General features: G+C 36.7%; 1 protein-coding gene across 1 annotated transcript in view; it reads left to right on the top strand.

The window, feature by feature from the left end:
- The window catches only part of CNTN6 (contactin 6), a gene marked incomplete at both ends in the record, with an annotated part of 231,957 nt that overhangs the window by 162,841 nt on the left and 52,283 nt on the right, over window positions 1-16,833 (top strand). Inside the window, 2 exon segments of the mRNA XM_082849209.1 lie at window positions 1,192-1,321; window positions 3,246-3,396. Coding sequence (XP_082705335.1) covers window positions 1,192-1,321; window positions 3,246-3,396 — 281 coding nt within the window.

Here is a 16,833-nt window from a genome sequence, read left to right as displayed (position 1 = left end):
CATCATCAACAACATCCACTGAACTCTCATATGAGCCAGGCCCTGTGTTAAATATTTTCCATGCATTATATTATTGTATCCTCATGACAATTTTATGAGAGAGATATGATTATTATTTCTATAAATGAAAAAAAATTGGTGTCAGAGGGCTTAAGTCCATTTGTCCAAGGTCACACCGCAGTAAATGTTAGAATTAGTATTCCAAGCATAATCTGATTCCAGAACCCAAGCTCTTAATCATTACCCAGTATCTTGGTTTTATGAAAGCTAACTTAGGGAAGTAGAGAACTGAGGCAGTTATCCACAATTTTCAATCTAAAGCACACCTTATCCTACAATATACAGAAAATGAGACAAGGTTATTTTTCCCATCAAATTATCCAAATAATTGTGTTAATTCTCCACTCTACTTTGCACTTATAGGCACAGTTAGAGATAAAAGGAACATCTGTTGTTTAGAATCTGAATGGAACACTGTTCTTTGTTTCGGCTTTACTGAAATTTAATTCCTGAATCCCTATTGCATGTAACATTCCCTGTTTCCTCCAGCCTACTTGTGTTATCTTTAGAGGATGGTAATAGGTGCCCTGAAATATTTAAAGTTATATTTGCACTATTAAACTATTTCATTCTATACACTCAAAATTATATTTCTATACTCCAAATGGGACTGTGTAACAGATTTTGGCTATTTAAACATACTTTACAGTCAACTGCAGAAAAGAAGAATTTAGCTCCTTCAACTTATGTACTGAATTAGAAAATTATCAAGTCATCATATTTTAAGTCTTTTTGAGACATTATGATGGAAATCCAAGGAAATTTGCTAATCACTCTATCCATGTCTAACATTATTGTCAAACCATGTTTTCTGGAAAACTGGAATGGTAGAGTATTCCAAATTATTTTATATACCGTATAACAGAAAGGTAACATACCTTCTATGCAAAGAATGCCAATATTCAAAAAAATAAGGTAACATAAAATATACTAACCACTAAAATTATACTAAGAACACTTCCATTTTCTTAAACTCCAGAAAGCTTCTCAGGACCTTGAAGTATACTAACCTCATTTTCATAAGCAACAGTTCTCATACACCAAAGTATCATAGCTCATAGATATGCATAAATGATAAGAGAATACCTACGTTAACACACTAGCATCTTTATGTGACTTTTCTTTTATTAGGAAAGAATTCAAATAGAAAATGGGACACTTATCATAACTATGCTGAATGTGTCAGATTCTGGTATCTACCAATGTGCTGCAGAAAACAAATATCAGATAATTTATGCAAATGCAGAATTGAGAGTATTAGGTAAGTCATTCATTTATAGCCAAAAAATTCAAACTGACATTTTAGCAAGCTATGATTATATGTAATATGAATCCAATTTTTCTGTAAATTAGAAATTGCTTTTCCTTGAAATAATGAAAAATGTCTAAATTAGCTTCTAAAAAAATGTGAAGTGAGAATTATTATTCTGCTAGGGCAACATATTAGGGCTTGGAGGAGCCCACTACTGGGTTCATCCAAACCAGAAGTGGCTCCTCCAAAGCTGATCCCAGCATGAGGTTTTGAATACATCCCCAAAAGCATCTATTAGGAATGTTTCCAGCTGCAAATAAGAAAATAAGAAATGGAAACCTCAATTTATAGAGACTTAAACAACAATTTATTTTATCTCAGTAATAACTTCAGGGGTGGTAGCTGAGCAATGGCACTGTGACTTGATGACGTTATTCTTTAAACTCTTTCCTCATGCTTGTAGCCTCCTGGTTCCAGGATGACTGCTGTAGCTACAGAAATCAAGTCCACACTCAAAGCAGAAGAAGACAGAGTGGACAGTCTTTTTCATTAGTAAAGCAAAAATTTCTGAGCCCTTACAGCAGACTCCTTTTATGTCATTAGCTAGAACCCTGTCATGTGACCACTGAGACCTCAAGATAAGCTGGGAAAATAAGCCTTTATAGTGGAAAATGTTGAGATAGAAGTGGTTTGCAGATGATATTCTGGGACAGTCAACCAGTGGTGTCTGTCAGGATAAATGACTCATTGATATCTTTCATCCTAAGGCTTTCTTAGTGGTATAAAGACAGGAGATGAAAGAGAGGAGGAATTAAGCAAAAAGACAGTTTCAGGAGCATATGGGTGATGGACATTGATTCATTTGCTTATTCATTCAGTCAGCATTTATTGAATATTTGTTGTGTACTAAGCACCTAAAACATAATTATCAAAATTAAAGTGATCTTTACCTTCATAGAACCTGTAGTTTCACAGAGAAAAAAGGCTAAATTTTAAAATATCATGATTATTACAGTGAAGAATTGAATAGGTGTTATCAGTTGAACATAACCTAAATTGAGAACATTCTCTTTAAGCTGAGATCAGAAGAAAAAGCATGCACAAGTCAGTGGAAGGACAGAGAAGCCATACTCAAAACGCCCAGAAGCAAGAGGACATGGCATATCTGAAAGAACTTCAGTTCACGTAGACTTTAGGCTAAGAATGGGGATTGGACACATAGGTTCCCACAAGAATGGAGCTGGGAAGACTTGGATGCACCCAGACAGTCTAATTATTTATCACCCTCATGAACTGGTATTTGTTGAAACTGACAAAGATTAGTTTTTGTTTTTTTTTAAGTTTCTACTCAGCCTGCCTGCTTCAACAGAAGGCAGACTATTTATTTCCATTTTGCTAGTTAAAGGCATGCCTGAAGAAATCTAAAATAATGATGATGTACTTCTGATTTACTTCAAAGGTATTTCATTGTCATATATGTATATTCACATTTAGGATTATTATCTTGGCTAGAACAGATTTAGTAATTTCCCTAATCAGGGTTAAAATTCCATCTTCTGTTCTTATGGAACCATCTTCACCCTCTTCATTATAAATATTATTAAGAATGTGACTTTTTGTAACTTGCTTCCTCCCTCACTCCAGCTTGCTTTTGTTATCACAATGACCAGCATCAAAACAAAAATAAATTACATTTACTGAACCCATACTTTGTTCCAGGCACTATTTATCCTTCTTTATTGAATGTTATCTCATTCAAGACCTAGACTAACTTTCTGAGGTAATATCTACTGTCATCTTCATTTTACAAATGGAAACTGACTCCAAAATGCCAAATCCATAACTAGCCCAAAAAAACCTTGAGCAAAGTAGCTTGAAAAAAGTTTTGTTTATAGATATTAGTAATTTAACAATTTTGTAATTTTGTTTTTAGCCTCAGCTCCTGATTTCTCCAAAAATCCCATTAAAAAAAATTCAGTTGTTCAAGTTGGTGGGGATATTGTGATCGAATGCAAACCGAATGCTTTCCCTAGGGCCGCCATCTCCTGGAAAAGAGGAATGGAGATCCTGAGACAAAGCAAAAGGTAAACAAATCTCTTTTGTTTTAATATTTTAAATATTTTGTAATATAATATCTTCCAGATTTTTAGGGTTTACTAGATCTTCCAAAATTCCCTCCCGTATTACTCCTTCCCAACTTACAACTACATATGCGGAGATACTAAACATTTTCACATGATCGTAAAGACAAAAGGATCTTTCAAGGCTATGAGCTGTTTGTATAATTTGACTGCAATATTTTCAGTGCATGCACTTGTAACAGATATATTTTAAAAAATCCTTTAACACCTTTTTCTATATTCAGTTTGAAGGCTTCTTCCTGACCCAGCCTGCTAAGAAATCATTGAGAAGAGCATTATACAAAGGAGGCACTCATACTCACACACCTGGCATTGCGGTTTTTAAATAGTCACACAGGTGTTCACCCCAGGACAAAATGAATTCACCACATGAAAAAAATGTAGAGAGGTTCCTGTAAAGAAAGAAGAGAGGTTTCCTTCTACTATGGATGTGGTTGAGAAATCCCTGATTGGCACTGGCATGTTTTCTGGGAGAGTTTTGACAGCCCCAAAACAGGTGTTTTTCTCTACTCATAATACATTTCAGTCCATTGTGCTGCAGAACCTTGTATACCCAGAGTTGACTTGACTACAGTTGTAGCTCTAATTTAATGACCCATGTGTGTTTCTATGTGATCAAATACACAATGGGCTACTACTATTAATTAGCTGTTGTGCTGAAGATATGAAAATGGTTCAATGGGCACTTCTTCAGCATCATACGTGTCACAAACTCATATACATACCAGGCAGGTAACATAAATAATGAAACAGGCCAAGTGAAAGAAAAGACAACTATAGTGTGATGAAAAAATGGCTATCTGTCAATCTTGGAAGACTGTGAAGGACTGGAGAGCGAGTTCTACACCTAAAAGAGGCAGTCATAAACTCCGAATTCAGTCAAACGCTGTTTTATGGGAAGAACCTCTAACATTTCAGGAAAAGCTAGAAATCTGATTTTTGGCACTGAAAATTCTGAGCCAGAAAAAATGTCTATAGGCGGGTTGCAGGGAGACCATTTTGTCATTTCTGATCTCAGATTGCATTTGTGGTCAGGAAGAGAGAAAAGGAAGTTAAAACAAGCAAATAAACAGTGTTAATTGTGTAGAGTGTTCTCACCGTTATATCTGCTGCCTTGCAGACCCTCTCCTGACATGGCTAGATATATAAGAGAAAGCCCCTTCAAAGGCACTCTTTCTTTTCTTACTGTTTTCTGTCTCCAGGGGCCTCTACAGCCCCGGACTGAAGCTTTTCCCAGGAGAGGGATTCTGTCAAATGTACCCTTGTACATCCTGTGCCTTGGCACAGAACCCATACTCAATAAATGTCTGCAGAATGAATGAACATGTCCAAAAGGATGAATATGTAAGGCATTACCAGCTTTAGAGAAAGACTATTCTGGGAGGAAATGCCTCAAGACATAAGAACAGATAATTCAAAACTAAGGTGAAAAGAAAGGTGAAAGGAAAACTGGTGCCCAGCTGGGCTCCTTCCTCAGGTAGACTACCTGGGAAACTGCTGCAAGCACTCCCAACAGATCTGGATGTGGATCTTCTTTAAATGTTTTCTCTTTCATTCCTAAATCCTAATCAAGGTTTAAATATACTGCTGTAGAACAGGAAAACTCCAGAGATCCCATAGGCTCAAACACAGGCTCTGTACTGAGGGTTCGGAAAGATCGATTAGCTCTGCTTCATTTACTAAAGTGACTGTAAGTTTTCACCTAAAGAGCCAGAATGACTACTGTTTACCTTCTATAACCTTTAAAGACCCAAATGCAAGCCATGTTGGGAAGAGAAAGAAAAGGAAAAATATTTAGATGGAGGTAAGAAAATGAGAGAGAGAGAGAGAGAGAGAGAGAGAGAGAGAGAGAGAAAAGAAAAGCTTTGTAGGGTACAAGGGAAACTACTTTTTAAAACAGCTTTTCAGATTTTTGTTTTATTTGTTTTGCTCCATATAGGATGAATTTGGGATCTTTTTAGCCTCCAAACAGTCACTAATAGTTATATCAGATTCAGCATCGTCTCACTGGGGTTAAAGGAATGGCCCACATGATTTTTATTTACAGATTCTTCTTTTATAATTCCATTCACTCATTGCTTTAGAATTCCATTACAGGTTTCAGCAAAAGAAAACAAATAAAATTATCTCCTGAATATGCATCCTAAAAAGTTGGGAAAAAAAGTCGAGCCCCAGCAGAGTACAGTAATTACAGATGTATATCTCTGCCAGGTATAGCTGACCTTAAGCAGTAATTTGCAAAGGTCACACACAGCCAGCTCTGTGACTTTGTGTTTCTGCATGTTTCCTATCCTGCCCCCTCTTCTATTGTTTTCTGAGATGACTGGTTTCATTAAGAGTTGACTCCATGCAGCTTATTGGGAAATGCAGCACCCATGCTTCTATTTGTGTTGACTTGATGGCTTTTTTGTAGTCTTATCATGGTGATTTCCAAACAGGCTGAAGGTAAAAATTAGAGCAGTGATAAAAAAAAAGGAAAGAAGGAAGGAAGGAAAGAAGAAAGGAAGGAAGGAATGGAGGAAGGGGGAAAGGGAAGGAGAAGGGAAGGAGGGAAAGGGCATAACGGTTTACTGTGGAGGTTGTATGTACAATGAAGACACAGCCCAGCCTCTATTCTATCCTAATTACACCATAACTTAGAGTAAGTCCCATGTCTTTGATAGGCTTCTATATCAAAGATGGATTAGAAGCATTTCATCTTCCTAAAAGAGAACATAGAGCCAAGTAGTCTCTCCAAGCCCATTCAAGCCTAAGGTTGATTATTTCTTCTATAGCTTTGATATGAGCCATTAGAAGGGAACTGACTCTTTTCTCCATGATCTTTTCTCCTTCTCAAGTCAGTGTTGCCAGGACAGGTCCCAAATTCTAGCAAAGTAACTGCATTCAGCTTGCAAATAGCTACCACACTGGAAGAACACTTTGGGGAGGAGATTATTAAGAGTACGTAATGCCACAAAATAGTTCTTCTAACATCTGCAATATATGAATAGAAGTTATTTGACTTAGAGTTTGTGTATACATTTTTACACTGTATGTGCACACACACACGTGTGTGTGTGTGTGTGTGTGTGTGTGTGTGTGTGTGTGTGTACCATAGGGGAAGCCATAATTTCCGAAACTAATGAAATTAATTACCCTAGGAGACAGAGACCTAGTCCATTGTCAAAATTCTATAGAGCCAGATCCTAACCTCAAACACAGAACACTGAGTCTTAGTACACAGATTTTAATGCCACATCAGCCTGAATATTTTATCTAAATAGCAAAATAAATGTAATTCCTATCCTTTCATACTCTGTTAAACCACGATACAACTGTATACACAGGAAGATTAAAAGAATCAGGTACAGAAAACAGTTTAAATGATTCCAAGTAGGAACAGTTTTTAGTTCTTGACCTTGGAAATATCTACATGGGGAAATGTACGTTTTTAGTCTGTTATAAAACTTCTATACCATCCTGTCTACTTTGAAATTTCATTGTTGCTACACTTGCTTTCAATAAAGTGTAACTATCTAGAGATGGTTGAAAGGACTCTAAAGAAGCCTATTCAAAGTAATCTTACTGTATGCCCTACTTATAAAAATGGTGGCAATATATATTTTTTGACAATTTCTTCCAGTCTTACAAGAATCAGACAGCGTATATCACATAGCTAATGCAAAGCTTAGAATTGATGCCAAATCTGCCATCTCTGTTTCCAGATTGTTTCCTCTCTGCAAATAATGGAGAACATACTCAAACTCTTTATTTTCTGAAAGCTATTGTCATGTGGTTTTACCAAATTTCATGTGTTGATAATTCAGATCAAGCAACATTTCTGAATATGGTGTTTCTTATTGGCCTGTGTGTCACAAAGTTTTGACTATTTTAAGAGTTACATCTTTACAAGTGTCTATATTTGTGGCTGGCTGTCAGAAGAGAAAAAGTTTTACTCCAACTAAAAATAGGCAGATGGCATTACAGAGCCCTAAGGCTGCCTGGTTTCCTGCCAGGAATTTATAGTCATACTCCATCTACCTCTTTCTTTTTGGAGCTACCAGTCATTTAGAAACAGCACCTAAACTGAAGAGAAGCAATGGTGGTATGTTCCTGTGGAAGAAACTGGGATGTATTATAGAGTCCCTTGCTGGGAATCAGAAAACCAGGATTCTAGTCTCAGTTCTGTCATTGACGAGTGGCCTGAGTTTGGGTAAAATCACTAGCCTACTGTTTTTTTTCATTGAGGTCACTGTTTCTTGGACTTATTTAAGATGAAATAATATGGAAACAACTTTCAGAAATACTAAGCATGCTACCCATGCAATGACTGCCAGAACAGAGATTGTATGTTAGAAATCAATGCAAAACGTTAGCCTGGCAGGTTGAAATTGCAGATTCTATCATACTCATACTCATAGTTTTATACATGTTTTAGCGATTTGTTCAGGTGACCAAGTGATTGAGCCAAACATGGTGATTGCTGTGAATTGTCAAAACAGCTAAAATGATCTGTTTACATGGATTCAGAGGTTACAGAGGGCCCTGGCATCTAGATTTAAGCATCCCGAGAGTACTAGGCACCACTCATTAACTCACCATTATGGGCCCAGCACCCAGAACAAACCTGGAACATAACAGATGTCCAATGAATATTTTCTACTTTGCTAAATCAATGAAAGTTAAAATTTACTTTGTTTTGTGTCTACCTGAATTAAGAGATTTTGCAGTTAAACCAAAAACATATTTAATAATTAACAGACCAATGATGTGTTCATTCATTCATTCTGTAAAGATCTGATGAGCAAAAATTATACCCCCAATACTATACTAGGTTCTGTAGGTAATTTTTAAGTAGCCAACTACATGATACATAATATGCCTTCGTAAGAAAGTGTTTTGTTTTTAAGTTATTTGGAGTCAAAGATCTGAGTTCTGGTATGAACTCTACTTCTCAATAAGTTGATAACTTCTGGCAAGTCCTTTAACTTCAATGGTTCTCAGTTGATTTGTTTGAAAAATAGATAAAATAATACTTGTCTCACCCTTGGAGTTGTATGAGACTCAAATGACATAGCATGTGTGAAAAGGATGGGTGATCTGTATACACTCTGTTACCACTGGGTGCATTTACTGCTGTTATCCTAACCTTTATGCAAATCCAAGTTACACATTCTTACCTCCACCAGCCAAGGGAAAAACCACAGACTTCACCACAGGAAGTCAAGATGAATACAGATTAAGCTTATCTGTGCAAGGCATTCTGAGGCAACTGAAGGAATCAATTCCACATCTGCTAAATTTGATTAATCGCTTCTTTTTTGCCTTGTGGATCCACTTAGCAAGTGAACTGACAGAAATCAAAGGCCTAGATTTATCTCTTTATACCCAGTGACTGCTGGCTACCTGTTCAGGGGTCACCTCATGAATTTAATAGAAAATGCAGGAAATGTGAACCTGCTGGGAAGACAGCTCAAAACGTCCTCTGAAGGGCAGCATTCAGTAAGACGCCTAAATCACCTGAGATCTTGTCCGAGTGGGAACACAAGCTCTGAACAACAAAAACAAAGAGATGGACAGACTTTTTTTCCTATTATTGAAAGAATAATAATTGAATTAATAGGTAACCCATCACATTGCTTCTTCACTTTCCTAAAAAAATCCACCACATTTCTCCGTCATTTCATAAAATGAAGTCAAATAAAATCCAGCTATATGTTAGACTAATTGTCATTAATAATTAAAATAACCATTTTAAGCACCTACATATGACAGGCAGTATACCAGGCTTTTCATATATCTCAAAAAACTAAAGCACACTTTTTTCATATTCAGATACATTTCTGAAGGACATAGTTGCCACAGAGCATACGGTTATGTTTGTACCACTTTTACCCTGGTAATCTCAAAGAGCTGAATACAAACGACACTTTGAAATTCACAGAGAATCGAACTCATTCAGTCATAGAGATTCTACCCCTACCCCTGAGCAGTTGGTTTCAGGATGTGATCATATTCCACAGACTTGAAATAAGAGGACTGTTAGATGTTTTGGAACCAATTTCATTACATCTTTCCACCCAGATACATATATATATATATATATATATATATATATATATATATATATATATATACACTTCTAAAGAGATCTTATCAAATCCTGGATTTTGTGCCTTATCCTACAATAATGACACCATTAAAACCTGCGTGGCCCTGGGCACTTCATAAAATGGTGTACCCTGTGGGAACATAATGAACCCATTAGGTGGCATGGAATCTAGTAGTGATGCTTATTCAATAGTTTCGCCTTCAATCCCCCAATTTAGTGGGCCCACTCCATTTCCATCTGCATGGCACTTCAAATTCCAAGACCTCCCTCTTAAGACACAATAGTACCTTGTGGGAAAGGGCCAGGGGAAGAAGAGTAGAGACAGGAAGCAGAAATGAGAGAGAAGGAGATGAGGAGAAACAAGGATGAGATGTCATTCTCTGTGCCAAGAGATAATTGATCGTTATTGAGCAAGTCACTTGATCTTTCTTTTCTTCATGGGTAAAAAACACTTGGGAGAACCTATTTGAAAGCCCTTAGCACAGTGACACAGAAAAGGAACAGAATAAGAAAAAAAGAGTCTGTCTTCATTCTTCTCCTTGCTAAGCTACCTGGACAAAGTAGTTCCTTGAGTTACAGAGCCTGTTGCCCAACACTTAGCTATCATTCCACTTTCTCCTTGGAGCCTTTTCACAGCCATCTTACCCTGTGGGGCATCAGCTAATGGGAGTCTGGCTGCCTGGTTGTAAGGAAGCTGATTATATGATGCTCCCTCCCTATTTGACCCTTCTCTATGCATTTTTCAATAACTGCTTTCTAAATCACCACTATTCCTTCTTTTTTTAAACGTTTACCCCCAAGCGCTCAATCTTAATAAAATATCCCCTCCACACGTTTTTTTTTTAATGCAACTTTAGACAGAATGTAGCAATTGGTAAGCAGGATTTCCTAGCCCTTCCTCCTTGCAGAGCTTCCTAATGGAACAAGCAAATAAACCTAATTTTATTTTGTATCACCAACTACTTAATATAATAGTGCTTAGTACATTAGGTGGCATGAGTATCAAATAGGCAAATGAACCATATGTTCCCATGTTTAAGGAAGAATGACAGTCTGCATAATGCCAGGCTTATTACAATCTCCCTTCTGTGCTGCTTCTTTGTAATAAAATTTTAAATCGTTCATACTCAACTCCTGAAAGCCTTGTTAAGGTGAGCCTTTCCAAGGGAACACATGCTGAAGATGTCAAGAGCCATCTGATAACTCTTGCCTGTGTCAAGCAAAGACGTAACAAGCTAAAATCCTAAGTGTGCCCCTGTCAGTCTTGCCCTATTATTTTCCTCTTGTCATCCAATCTTCCTTTCTTTATCCCCATTGGCCTCCACTGGCCTGAAGCACTGACCCTTTAGCACATGCCTGCAGAGCCACCTACCTGACATGGTCTGAAAAAGCTCCAGTTCATTAAAGATGTAAAGCCTGTCTTTAAACCCAGCCTGCCCAGCTGGGTGTGTGCTGTTTTACACTGCTGCCTTAGTTAGACTATCATTGCTTTAGTTCTCTATTTAAAATGTTTTAATGATGGGTAATAACATCCTGTGGTTTTAAGCCAAGGGCAAATACGGCAAAGCAAAGAAGTTCCACAAATAAATAGCATCTTATAAATTCTTGTACTATAAGCTATCACTGAAAATGCATAAGCTTCATCATAGAGTTGTTATGAATTCACTGGCTACATCGGTAGATTTCATTATCATGCATAAGATTTTCGTGCATAAGATTTCAAGATCATGCATGATTATGCATAAGAACCTTGTGAAAAATGCAGATCCCAGAGCTGCATTCAAGATTTTGAGTTAGTGGGTAAGAAGGGCTGAGAAATCTGCACTTTTACAAATTCACTCTCTCTGCTCCCAAGTAAAGCTGAGACTGTTCAATACCACTTAGAGTAACACTGATTTGGTGCAAATGTATCATTTTAAAAATAGAAACTTTGCTTCATCCTCTTTCCCCTAAGAACTCTGCTTCCTGTACTAACATGCTCAGCTCCTCATCTTATCTCATTGCTGAGGAGATGTAAGTCCACAGTTCAGTTACTTTTTGAAAGTATGAATATAATTGGCCTTCGAATGGTGTCAACTTACTTAAGTGCTTATTTCTAATTTCTGAGTGACATTTATATCTTCCAAAGTTTACGTAAGTATTCAACAGCAATAATTTTATAGACAGAAAAGGTCAGTTATCAGTTCAATTTATACAAATGACCTTTCATTCTTGGTTTGACTTTGGCAGAAAAAAGTGATCACTTGATATGCTTAAAGTATAATGTTCCTCATTTGGAAAGAAAATGGTTGCTTGACAAGTGTTTGTTACGCCCACCCTTTTTTAGAGATACTGGTGGGCATACAGAAAGTAAATAAATAGAAATAGATAGAAATAGAATTTTTGTCTTGGTAGAAATTATGATCCAGCTGAAGAAATAAAAGCCAGACCAATTATGTGACAGTGAGTCTTGTTAACATTTTCAAAATGAAGAGTGAGGCTGTCAGAGCATTTTTTTTTAAGTCACTGGCTATTATTTCCCTATATCCTTTTTTTTTTTCTTTTTTCCAACAGTAGAATTGAAAAGCATTTCCAAATGAAATTTATGCAAGAGCTCATTTCATAAAACAAGTAAAACTGAATTAATCTGGCTAATGTCCTGGAGGGAGAATCAGAGCCCCTCTCTAAACCTTCATCACTTTTCAGCCACAAGCAGCCCGTGGAGTGCCCTAAGAATCCCCTGGATCTCCTGAGAGCATAGCTGGAGAATTACTGAGTTAGAGTGACAAATCTGATACTCAAGTGTAACTTGTCAAACCATTCACTTATTTATAAGCACAACTGCAAACCAACTGACAGTCCTTGTAGAAGATTCTAGGTTTATAAATTTGAATGAGCCCAGAATCTTGCGGGGGAAGCAGGCAGGTCAACAGCTCCAGTGCAGTGGGGCATGTGTCACCACAGACAGAAGATGGTGTAGAGACTCACGAAGACAGCTTACAGGAGGAGAGAAAGGCCTCAGCAGGTTGGAGGTAACTGACCTGGTGCTTGAAGGGTAAGTAGGAAAATTTCCTACATGAGGAATGTAGGAGGAGCAGGTTTACTGTGTGGCAGCTTTAACCCATAGTTAGCTTCATACTTGATGCCACTTCGAAGATTTAGATTTAGACTTCCCTTCCTCAGTACAGGATATATTTCATCCATGATTCCTCTAAGTAGAGAATCAAATTATTTTATGAGCAATCCAAAAGTTGACTCCTTGAGTACTCAAGGGATGTTTAGATATACTTAATTACATACAGTTTTCATTCTATCTCAGATCAAATTAACCACTATAGCCAGAAATCTACCCTTCTCATAGTTGACCCTGACCCTCATCATATATAATAACAATAATAATATCCACTAATATCCTACCTACAATGGGCAGTATATTAAAATGTTAGATACAACAATTCACTTAATTTTTACAAGATACCTATGGAGGTTATCATTTATTTATACTTTTTAGATGGGTTAAAACTAAGGCTTAGAGAAGTCAGGCATCATGTCCACAGTCACACAGATAGTAAATGATAGAAAAGCATTCAATTCCAGGAAGCTCTGATTTCAAAGCCATGTGTAATATTAAACACTACACTGTAGGTTTTTAATTAGCTTTTGAAGTAGTATAGTGTCCATCTGTGGATCTAAGTGCAGACTGTCATACTGTACACATTATTTTTCCTCATTTTTTCCAGTTAGACAAAAATTCTTCTGAAAACTGTGATATATACACTCAAATTCTATTTTCATATTAATAAAAGCTACAGGATAAGTCCGTAAGTTGTCAATGTACTGAAAGATGGAGTCAATTGACATCAATAAAATAAAATAATTCAGTCCTCTTAGTGGCTTAGCATCCTGCATCTACAACGTTCAAATGACTGGATTTTCAATGTAACATACAATATAATTTTTGGTGACATATAAGACACAGATATGCAAATTCAACAAACAGGGATAAACTCCCTAAGCTCCATAAAGGACTTGATCTGATATGAAATTATGTGTTATAATTAAGAAGAAAGAAATAGCAGACTAGGAGGCACATCCAAGTTGACCTCCCATTCTCAGCCAGTTTGTTAGTTTTGTAAAGATTCTGAGGAGTACAATAATTCAGTAGCCAAAGGGGATCTAGAATTGGAAATCCCACTAGCATCCATCACTTTCAAAACTACCCACGTTCAAGATAGCAAGGGGAGGCATTTCTGAGATACACATATTCTGAAATCACTGAATTACAAAGCTGGAGTGAAAGGAGTAATAATTATGAATGTTCCAGCCCAATTCCCTCACTTTTTATATCTGAGGGAAAACAAAGACCTCGGGGATAAAGTTACTAGTTTAAGTTCACCTGGCTGTGTTTGAATCTCATTCACCTATCTCAAAGTAAGCTGCAGATACAGCTTTACATCTGCAAAATTTCAAAGCCTTGAGGAAAATCACACAATAGGCTCATCATCATAAACATAATGAAAGTGTAGCCAAAATGTCCTTGCAATGTTCAAACTTCTCCATTTTGTTTTGCACAACTCTTTCCCCCATTGTGTTTTCAATCGGTTTGCCTCCAGTTATTTTGGGAGCATACTTTTCAAGATATTTCTTTTAAGTCCTATTTTCACATCTTTTTTGTCATTTGCTAACTTTATAATTTCCTATCTTTTCTTTTGATTTGCTTGGGCTGTAAGGCATGTTAGCATATGAATCTGTTTTAATTCCCTTTTGTGTTTTCTCAGGCATCCTAAAATACTGCAGCAAATGCAGACACTTTTCTTTATCTTTCTCTTCTTCTACTGAACAGCTAAATATTCCTCTTAGGGCTCTTTCACTGGATTAATTTAGCTAAGCTCTCCATCTGATGCAGTTTTGTTAATGTTAAATCACACTTCCTTCACATTTTATGGGAATCAGCCTAGCAGCACACTCTTTGGCATGCCATCGAAATAAAGACACATCATGACACCAAATAATTATGTTATTTAGCAAAGATTCTTATCTGGCATCTCCTAATTTATGTCACAATTCAGTTGCCCTGAAACTGTTTTTGCATTGTATGTCAGCCACTACAAAGCCGTTGCTTAAATTATTTGTGTATATTAAAGAAGGAGTCACATTTTGATGAATTCTAAGGTCTGAATAACTGATGCTTGATTTCTGCTTTGGAGTTTAGAACAGTTGAACCAAAGGCTTAACTCTGAAACATTTGGCTGTTCACACCAGTAATTATGCATTAGGCATAAAATGCAACCATAGAAACCAGGATTTTTTTAAAAATTAGACACTGGCAGCAGTGATGTTTTTATTTCTATGCAAATTAAAATGTGTTTGAGTCCATTTTTAATCTCCAGGTAATACTTCTAAACAATCCTTTGCTAGTTAAACCCTCTCACTTAACTGTATAATGACCCTCAAATCATTTTTGATTAATCAGTTCATGACAAACATATCTTTAGCTATTTAATCTGATTAATATTCCTTTAGTCCATTACAAGTAGTAAGAAAAAAGGGCATGCAGCCATGCATGCTGTGTTTTTCCCCTAGGCACCTGAGAAAAACGTATTTTCTGACAAAACATAGCAAAATTGAATTTATTTGTGCTACCGATTGGTGATGCCACACCATGTAGGTTTTTAGTTTGTTTACTTTTCCTACTCCACTCACATCCCATTATACATATAAATTTAAACACACTGTGCCTGATGTTACTCAATACAAGAGACCAAAGGAACACTGTTACTTCTTTGGAGCTAGGGAAGAGGCTAAGAAAATACAAAGGATTTAATAACTGTATTTTCTGTAAATTAACTAAATAATCAGGAACCCCCCAACAGGGTCCATATTACCATAATAATTAAAAAAATTATTAAGTACTTTATTAAAACTTAGTTTCATGATTGGAACTATATAAAAGAATGATTAAAATCTGCTCTATATCCTTTTAGCAAGGATAAGCAAGCCTTGTCCTTGCTAAGACTGATTTGAATGTATTTCTTTACCTCAATTCTTGTCCTACTTTATATGGCATCAGCAAACGAACTGAAAGTCACTTAGCTAAATAAGCATCATGTTTATATTTTTAACTAGCTTTTACTTTTTTAAAAAATAAATTTATTTATTTTATTTTTGGCTGCATTGGGTCTTCGTTGCTGTGCACGGGCTTTCTCTAGTTGCGGCGAGTAGGGGCTACTCTGCGGTGCACGGGCTTCTCATTGTGGTGGCTTCTCTTGTTGCGGAGCATGGGCTCTAGGCACACGGGCTTCAGTAGGTGTGGCACACAGGCTCAGTAGTTGTAGCTCATGGGCTCTAGAGCGCAGGCTCAGTAGTTGTGGCACATGGGCTTAGTTGCTCTGTGGCATGTGGGATCTTCCCGGACCAGGGGTACAACCCGTTTCCCCTGCACTGGTAGGAGGATTCTTAACCACTGCACCACCAGGGAAGCCCTAGCTTTTACTTTTAAACAAAGAAATTATTTGCCTGAGTGATTTTCGGTAAGTTTACTGAATTTATTGGTAACGGTAATAAATATACATCTGCACCTAGAAAGAGAAGACTAAAGGTTTTGTGGCATATACAAACAGAAAACACATATTTATTTAGTACCTATGAATTACAGGTATTGGTGAAAAATACAAAACACATAAAGAATAGCTACCATTTGGGATTACTCATTATCCTCTAGGCTTATCTCAGCATTTTTAATACATTTAAAAAATCTGATTCTCAAAACAAACTGATGTTATTACTACTGTTATTCCCATTTACATGGAAATTTTTATAGAAAGCAAGCAAGTGCTTCCAAAGGAACAGAGCCAACAAGAGAGAGCCAGAACACAAAGCAAAAGCAAGCTGACTTCAGAGTCATGGTCTTAAAACCCCTGTATCACTTGACACCTATATCACTTAAGCAAAAAAACCTTAGCTTTTACAGTCTATTTAGAGAGTGAAAACTTGTCTAAAAAGAAAATTATGACAAAGGAGCAAAGGCAATACAACGAAGCAAAGACAGTCTTTTCAACAAATGGTGCTGAAGCAACTGGACAGCCACATGCAAAAAAAGAAGAAAAAAAAGAATTTAGACACAGACCTTACACCCTTCACCAAAACAAAACAAAACAAAACTCAGAATGGATCACAGACCTAAATGTAGAACAAAAAACTGTAAAACTCCTAGAAGATAACGTAAGATAACTCCTAGATGACCTTGGGTAAGGCCATGACTTTATAGATACAATATCAAAGTCCGATCCATGAAGGAAAGACATAATAAC

This window comes from Leucopleurus acutus (assembly GCF_964270905.1).
Source record: "Leucopleurus acutus genome assembly, chromosome: 10".
NCBI lineage: Eukaryota > Metazoa > Chordata > Mammalia > Artiodactyla > Delphinidae > Leucopleurus > Leucopleurus acutus.
The sequence above is the reverse complement of the archived record's forward strand: the minus strand, read 5'-3'. Positions and strand labels throughout refer to the sequence as shown.